General features: G+C 61.5%; 1 protein-coding gene across 2 annotated transcripts; it reads left to right on the forward strand.

The window, feature by feature from the left end:
• Nucleotides 1-1,843: 1,843 nt before the first annotated feature.
• On the forward strand, nucleotides 1,844-7,836 carry FGFR4 (fibroblast growth factor receptor 4). Of its 2 annotated transcripts, XM_033073086.1 has the most exons (17): nucleotides 1,844-1,916; nucleotides 2,852-3,121; nucleotides 3,226-3,315; nucleotides 3,429-3,595; nucleotides 3,682-3,805; nucleotides 4,080-4,270; nucleotides 4,385-4,523; nucleotides 4,606-4,799; nucleotides 5,042-5,187; nucleotides 5,331-5,452; nucleotides 5,553-5,663; nucleotides 5,800-5,990; nucleotides 6,394-6,516; nucleotides 6,599-6,669; nucleotides 6,945-7,082; nucleotides 7,150-7,255; nucleotides 7,342-7,836. In XM_033073086.1, the coding sequence occupies exons 1-17, from the start codon at nucleotides 1,844-1,846 to the stop codon at nucleotides 7,486-7,488; spliced, it is 2,403 nt and encodes an 800-aa protein (XP_032928977.1). In that variant the 3' UTR covers nucleotides 7,489-7,836. The 2 variants fall into 2 exon arrangements, with proteins under 2 accessions (XP_032928977.1, XP_032928978.1); XM_033073087.1 differs by lacking the exon at nucleotides 2,852-3,121.
• Nucleotides 7,837-8,164: the final 328 nt, after the last annotated feature.

Consider the following 8,164-nt stretch of genomic DNA (forward strand, 5'->3'; position numbering starts at 1 on the left):
TGGTTCGAATTCAGCTGAACCCAACATTTTTCTGTGCTTCCGGCACGCTGTGAACTCTGCAGGGGCGGCCGCTGCTCCGTGAAATTGATGTTCTCGTCTGCTTCACGCGTCAGCAGGAATGAACAGCTGCTGGGGGCTGCTGGCCCCCAAGACTGCTCTGTGCACCTCTGCACCCCAGGGGGACACCAGTACTCCAGATGGGGAGCAGCACAGGGGATGGTGCTATGGGAGATTGTAGCACCAACCAGACCTCGCAGTGAAACCATGCTGGAAATTGCTGGATGGGCACAGTATGGACAAGGTTGTGCCCAGGACTCACAGTGTGATCCTACAGAACGAGGGTGACGGTGACGGTGACAGTGACAGTGCACCCCACTCACAGGGCCTCAAGATCCATGCCAGGCATTCCAGCCCTGGAAGATCTTGCTGGGGAGCAGATGGCAAAGCAGGATACAGGAAAGGAGAACAGCTCTAGGGCCAGACCCTGGCCATGTACTAGGGGACACTGATGGCAGCAGGATGCTCGGGGGCCATTGTTCCTTGGGACCACACCAGCTTAGAGTGTCTGAGGCCAGGCTTCACCCAGTGCCCAGGGGTCCTGCATGGGCCAGCAAGGCATGGGCATGGTGGGGTCTGCCTGCCCCAGCACAGCCAATAGCATAGGGAAGGTGAGGGTGAAGTGTTTATGGGTCGGATTAGGCCACTCCAACACTGGCTCGAAGCTCAGCCACGTTTTATGACGCTCCGTTATGGGCTCCTAATGAGGGTCACAGCCACTTTATGGCACCGACAGCGATAACGCTACAACTAATTATGGCACAATTATCGTGTGAGCTGCTGGGCACCCAGCAACACTCAGCACCCAGCCTGGGCCACGACACCTGCTTCGGGCTGGAGTGCTCCTACTGCCAGCAATCGGGGAGAAACGGGGGGTAGCCTTACCCCCTGTCCCATCTGCTGCTCCCACGCGTGGGGTTTTCCTGGGGGATGGCACAGGGGAGTAGCCCCGAGTGTTTTGCAGCCCCTACGTTCCCCACTCGCGAGGGGAGGCTGCACGGGCAGGGCCAGGACGGGGGGGTCCGGGGGCCGCGTCTCGCTACCCCCCCCATTTCCCCCGTCCCGCTCGGCGGCGGGTCGCTTTGCAGAGGTGCCGGCAGAAAGGGCCGGTCCCCGTCCCCCCTCCCGCCTCCCCAGCGCTCCGGGCGGGGCCGCTGTAACCCGAGCGCGTCCCTACAAAGTGCCCGCGCCCCCGCGGCGGCGGCAGAGCGGGGCCGGAGCCAGCCCGGAGCGAGCCCCAGACCTGCCCACAGCCGGAGCCGTCCCGAGCCCGGAGCCGTCCCCGGCCCTGCCGCCATGGGGCCACGGTGTGGGGCGCGGCGGCGCTGAGCCCACTGTCCACGGACTTTGCCCCGGCCCGCGCAGCGCAGGCGGCTCCGCCGCGGGAGCCCGTCACCGCCGGTAACCACGCCGACCGCGACCCGAGCCCCCGGCACCATTCGGGCCCCCCCGCTCCTGGGACGGTCTCCCCCTCCCTGGGATCCCCCGCACTCCCCCGTCCCCAGTTAACCTCCCCTAGAGCCCTGACCAGGTTGCTGCTGGCTCGAGAGGTCGGGTTCCCGGCACCCAAACAGGGTGTTCCCCACTCTCCGCGCCCCCTCCCATTCCTGCCCACGGACCCTGTGCTCTGCCTCCCGTACATGCGCACCCACCCTCGCGGTGACCTGGGGACCCCTCACTGCTTCTCCCCGGTGCTTCGGGAGAGGAGGGGCTGCCCGCCCGGATCCGCTCACCCGACCCTGCCTGTCCCGCAGGGTGGGACCCCCGCGCCGGGGGGGCCTGGAAGATGCGGCCCCTCTTGCAGGTCGTGGCGGGGCTGCTGCTGGCGGCGGCTGCACGGGGCAGGGCGATGGAGCCAGGTACGGCTGCGGGGGTCGAAACGGAGCCGGGGGGCGGCGGGAGCGGCATCGTGCTTTTTGAATACTTTCTCCATCCCAGCTGGGATGCGGGTTCTTGCCCTGGGCACACAGCCCCACCGCGCTGCCTTCAGGGCAGGGCTGGCGGGAGCTGGAGACGCGGCACAGGGGACGCGTTTCCATCGCTGACAGGAGCAGGGTGGCTCCAGCCAGGCTGTCCCTGTGCTGCGAAAGCTTGGCTCACTCGGTGGACACGCGTGGCTGAGAGGGGTTGCGAGACAGCTGTGGGGCTGTGGCTGCTGTGTGTAGCGCCTGGGGAGGTGCGGGCAGTCCGTGCATTGCGGTGGTGGGTGCGGGAGAAGGACGTGTCCTCGGGGACCAAATACCAGCTGCCCCACATCCCTTCTCTGCTGGCTATGCACTGGGCTGGAGACACACTCTTGCCCTCCAGGCTCCTGCACGTGGCACTCGGCTGCCGTGGTATCGCTGTGCTGGCGGCCAGGTTGATTCTGCCCTCCACGTGCACACTCTGCTGCTGGCCATCGGCAAGCTGGGCTCCACTGCCAGCCCGGGCACTGCCGGGGACAGCCAGGCTGTAGGGATCCCAGCTGTGCTTGGGCCACATAGAGGTCCAACGATGGGTGGCTGGAAGGGTCTGGTGCCCTCCTTCAGTAAGGCAGAACAGGCTGGAGAGCCCTGCACCACTGGGAGTGGTGGGAGGATGGTGGCATGTGTGGCCTTGGACGGGGACATGCTACTGGGGAAAACATGTCCCTGTGCTTCAGGGCAGAGTCCAGCCCTTACCCGCTTCTGGGTGGCAAAGTCAGGCTCTGGGCTGTTTTACACCACATGCTCTCCACACTAGGATGGGCATATGGAGGGGTCCTGCTGTCAGGGAGGGGTGAGCACTGGGGTGGGCGCTCACCACATCTCTCCAGAGCTATTTGAGAGCCCCTTGCTGGAGTCAGAAGAGGAACATCTCCTACTGGACCCAGGCAACACATTGAAGCTGTACTGTGATGCCAACCAGAGTGGTGCCAGTGTGGTCTGGTACAAGGAGTCCCGGCCACTCGTCTCGGGGGGTCGCATCCATGTCCGCCAGAGCCTGCTTGAGATCTCAGAGGTTGCCTACGAGGACTCAGGGCTCTACGTGTGCCGGGCACGGGGAACTGGGGAGGTCCTGCGAAACTTCACCATCTCTGTCGTGGGTAGGAGCCCCGGCAGCACCCAGCTATCCCCGGGGCAGCAAGGCAGCCACTGCCCGCCCAGCCCTGCAGGCAGGGATGTCTTCTGAGCCCATTTCCCTTTGCAGACTCCCTGGCGTCAGGTGATGATGATGAAGATAGCGATGGGGACAGACCCCACGGAGACCGGAATGAGGAGTCTGTCTATGTGCACAGAGGTCAGTGCCACACTGAGGCACTACAGGAGAGGGCAGGTGGGGCAGAACCGGGGGCATAGGCTGCCTCCTGTACACCGGGCCCCCCCTCCACTGTACATCCTGCATGTCCCCAGCTCCTTACTGGACTCACCCACACCGGATGGACAAGAAGCTGTATGCAGTCCCTGCGGGGAACACAGTGAAGTTCCGCTGCCCGGCCTCAGGCAGCCCCAGCCCCAGCATCCGCTGGTTCAAGAATGGGCGCGAGTTCCGAGGGGAGCACCGCATTGGGGGCATCCGGGTATGGGCCAGCTCCTCCCACCACAGCTTCCCTCTCAAGACCCATCTTCCCCAGCTCACCTCACTGCCTTTCCTCGCCCTCTGCAGCTCCGGCACCAGCACTGGAGCCTGGTGATGGAGAGTGTGGTGCCCTCTGACCGCGGCAACTACACTTGCCTGGTGGAAAACAGGTTTGGCAGCATCCGCTACAGCTACCTCCTGGACGTGCTGGGTGAGGGTTCCTCTGCTGATCTGGGCTTTCCCATGCCTGGTGGGGTCAGGGAAAGAGGTGGAGGAGCCTCTGTTCATGGCCTATCCACTGATGCAGCCCACATGCCCCTCACACCACAGGGACATAGGATGGAGACCAGGCACGGGTTGCACTGATCTGTTTTAGAGCTGGGGAAGGGCTCTCTGTGGCTCCATGGTGGGTGGAGAAGGAGGGAGAAAGGAACCTGTGCTCTTGGCCACTATGTCAGTGACACTGCTCTGCTCCCTGTGCACAGAGAGGTCCCCGCACAGGCCCATCTTGCAGGCTGGGCTGCCTGCCAACACCACAGCCCTGGTGGGCAGCGATGTGGAGTTCTTCTGCAAGGTCTACAGTGATGCCCAGCCCCATATCCAGTGGCTGAAGCACATTGAAGTGAATGGCAGCAACTATGGTCCTGATGGGGTCCCCTACGTGCAAGTGCTCAAGGTAACAAGGGCTGCAAGCACCCAAGTCCCATGTACCCATGCTGAAGTGGTGACAGGGGTGCACAGAGCCCCCTGAAGAAGAGGGATACTGACCATCCACCCCTCACTCTGACAGACTGCAGATATCAACAGCTCTGAGGTGGAGGTGCTGTACCTGCGCAATGTGTCCATGGAGGATGCTGGCGAGTACACTTGCCTGGCAGGGAACTCTATCGGCCTCTCCTACCAGTCTGCCTGGCTCACTGTCCTGCCAGGTAAGGTGGGGTACCGATGTGGGGTCTGGGATCCCCAGCACACAGAGGCCATGCCTCAGGCCAGCTCATTCACTCCCTGCAGAAGAGGAGCTGGTGCGGGAAGCAGAGGCCCCTGAGACCAAGTACACGGACATCATCATCTACACCTCGGGCTCACTCGCCGTGGCCATGGCCATTATCATCGTGGTGCTGTGCCGGATGCAGACTCAGTCGAGCAAGCAGCACCTGGAGCCTATGGCAGTCCACAAGCTCTCCAAATTCCCACTCATTCGACAGGTGGGTACCAAACTTGAGCCCTGGTCATGCAGGGGGACCTTGGTGAGCAATGTGCCCCATGAGTGCCACATGTGCCCATCACACCTTACCCTGCTGCCAGTTGTGGGGCTGCCTTTCCCACTGCCTCCTGCGCTCCCTCACCCCATTGCTCCAAGTGAAGATCTCTTTGCTTTTCTGTTGCATCTTTGTTTGGGCCTGGAGCATGGGATGGGATGGCTGAGGACCTGTGTCTCTCTCCACAGTTCTCTCTGGATTCCAGCTCCTCCGGGAAGTCCAACACATCCCTGATGCGTGTCACCCGACTCTCCTCCAGCTGTGCCCCAATGCTGGCTGGTGTCGTGGAGCTGGACCTGCCCCTTGATGCCAAGTGGGAGTTCCCCCGAGACAAGTACGGTGCCATGCAGGGCAGGGATAGGGGCTTCTCTCCCCAGCTGCCCCAGGGACAGGAGCATGCAGGTGGTGGATGGGGAGGCATCCTGCCACCACAGGGCCCTCCCTGTGATCTCTCATGGTTCTGTTTGTTTTTGCCAGGCTGGTGCTGGGGAAGCCCCTGGGGGAAGGCTGCTTTGGCCAGGTGGTACGGGCAGAGGCTTATGGCATAGACAGGGACCGGCCAGACAGAGCTGTCACCGTGGCTGTCAAAATGCTGAAAGGTAACAGCTCTTGTACCAGTGTCCCAGGAATAGAGGTGGCATCAGTGCTGGGCAAGGGGTGCCACCCATCTGTCATCATGACACAGCCCTCCTTCCCTAGACAATGCCACCGACAAGGACCTGGCTGACCTCATATCCGAGATGGAGATGATGAAGCTCATGGATAAACACAAGAACATCATCAACCTCCTGGGAGTCTGCACACAGGATGGTGAGGGGCTGTGCAGGCAGGGTTTGGGCAGGGAATGGGCATGGAGCTAGATCAGAGATGGGGACTACTGGGGTCGGTGGCTAACTGGAAAGCAACGAGGCAGCACAGGGGCTGAGCAAGTGGCCACCCTTCCCAGGGCCACTGTACGTGATTGTGGAGTTTGCTGCGAAGGGCAACCTGCGCGAGTACCTCCGTGCCCGCCGCCCCCCGACACCTGACTACGCCTTTGATGTCATGGCAATGCCTGAGGAGCAGCTCTCTTTCAAGGATCTTGTCTCCTGCGTCTACCAGGTGGCCCGTGGCATGGAGTACCTGGAGTCCAAACGGGTACGGTTGGCTTGGCCTGCATGAGCTACCTGGGCACAGCTTGGGAGGGCATGGTGGTGACAGAGGTGCTTTATCCCTGGTGAACTCACTAACTCACTGTTCCTGTGGAAGGGGAGCCCAGCTCATTCCCATAGGCTGTCCAGAACCTCCCAGCCCCATCTAGCAAAGCTCAAGGCAGTACCTCCCCAAAAATGTGATATTAAAAGCCTGACCCTCCTCCTGAGAAAGTGTATGTGGCCCCCCCATTGTCCCTGTCACTGCTGCCAGCCCAGTGATGGGATGGCCCCACCACTGCAGAAGTGCTGGGGGGGTGTGTGGGAGGGAAACAGTGATTCCAGTGTTGGAGGGGACATGTGCAGTTCATCCATCTCACACCCCTGTGGGTGATGCTCCCCCCTGGCAGTGCATCCACCGTGACCTGGCTGCCCGCAACGTGCTGGTGACAGCAGAGAGCGTGATGAAAATCGCTGACTTTGGCTTGGCCAGGGACGTTCATGACATCGACTACTACAAGAAAACCAGCAATGTGAGTGGGGGCTCCTGGGAGAGGGGCACAAGGACCCCCAGCCAGGGCTGAGCTGAGCAGAGGGTTGCTCTTGCTCTCATAGGGTCGCCTGCCAGTGAAGTGGATGGCGCCTGAAGCCCTGTTTGACCGTGTCTACACCCACCAGAGCGATGTGTGAGTCCTGAGGGGAATGAGGGCCTGTTGGATGTGGGTTGAGGATGCTGTTGCTGTTGGACAAGGCAGCACTGTGGGGTTATGCATGTGCTGGAGGGTCCTCATCAGCAGAATTGGGTTACTCTGTGAGGACAGTGGAGCACATATTCCCTAAGGGTGATCCACCCCCTCCCATCCCTGCTCCCACAGCACTGGTGAAGCACAGGGTGCAGGGGGCCAAGCTGGGGGAGAACCCTAGGATGTATTTGACCTCCCTTTGCTATGTGTTATCCTAGGTGGTCCTTTGGGATCCTGATGTGGGAGATCTTCACGCTGGGGGGCTCCCCATACCCTGGCATCCCTGTGGAGGAGCTGTTCAAGCTGCTGAAGGAGGGACACCGCATGGACCGGCCATCCAACTGCACCCACGAGCTGTGAGTATGAGCCAGGTGGGTGGGCAAGGGGCACAGTGAGACCCTATTAACACCCCCTCATCCCCAGGTACATGCTGATGAGGGAGTGCTGGCACGCTGTGCCCTCACAGCGCCCCACCTTCAAGCAGCTCGTGGAGGGGCTGGACAAGATCCTGGCAGCTGTTTCAGAGGAGGTGAGAGGAGGGGAGTCTGGTGGGTGAGGGATGGAGAGTGTGGGCACTGACAGCATTGGTGGTCATGGCACTATCCCTCCTTGCAGTATCTGGACCTCTCCATGCCCTTCGAGCAGTACTCACCCTCCTGCGAGGACACCGCCAGCTCCTGCTCCTCTGATGACTCCGTCTTCACCCACGATCCGCTGCCACTGGCCCCCCACCTCTTCTCCTACCCCAGCGTGAGGACTTAAGGGAGGGCAGGGAAGGGTGATGTTGAAGCCACCTCTGCCCTTGCAGGGAGGGGGTGCAGGTTCCCAAAGGTCCCTGCTTTGTCCAGGCTGAGCAGTGGGTGGGCAGAGCCCTGAGCCACAGCACCAGGGCAGGGTGTCCCTCTCTCCGGGCTCCTTTAGGGCACTGAGCCATCAGCCCTGGCTGAGATCTGCCTGATATTGAGGGGCAGCAGGAGCTAGAGCCTCTCCAGGTGGGCACTGCCTGGGATGCCCATGGCATTGCCCAGGGAGATGGGCTTTGGCCAGCGCTTCAGTGGAAGTGTCCCTGGGCAGGAGCCCCACTGCTGCCAGGCTCCTGCTGCATCTGTACATAGCCACAGAGATGAATATTTATGTACATGAAATATCAACCTGATAAATTATTTTTTTGGAATACACCCTGGTGCAGTTTCTGGGCTGCTCCTGGGGCACAAAGGGCTCACCTAAGCTTGGAAGGCAGGCCAGGGGTTGCCTCCTTGCTGCCTCCTTGCCCCAGCCAGTACAGGGGCCTGCAATCACTCCTGGGGGACACAGAGACAGTGCCACAGGTGCAGGAAGTGATGTCCCCACTCCTGTGCCTCCAGGCCTGCTCCAGCACAAAGCACCCTCGCATCTGTTCCCCATTAGCCACTGCTGCACTAAGCCACCGTGAACTCCA

The sequence above is a fragment of the Catharus ustulatus genome, chromosome 15 (genome assembly GCF_009819885.2).
Source record: "Catharus ustulatus isolate bCatUst1 chromosome 15, bCatUst1.pri.v2, whole genome shotgun sequence".
Lineage (NCBI taxonomy): Eukaryota > Metazoa > Chordata > Aves > Passeriformes > Turdidae > Catharus > Catharus ustulatus.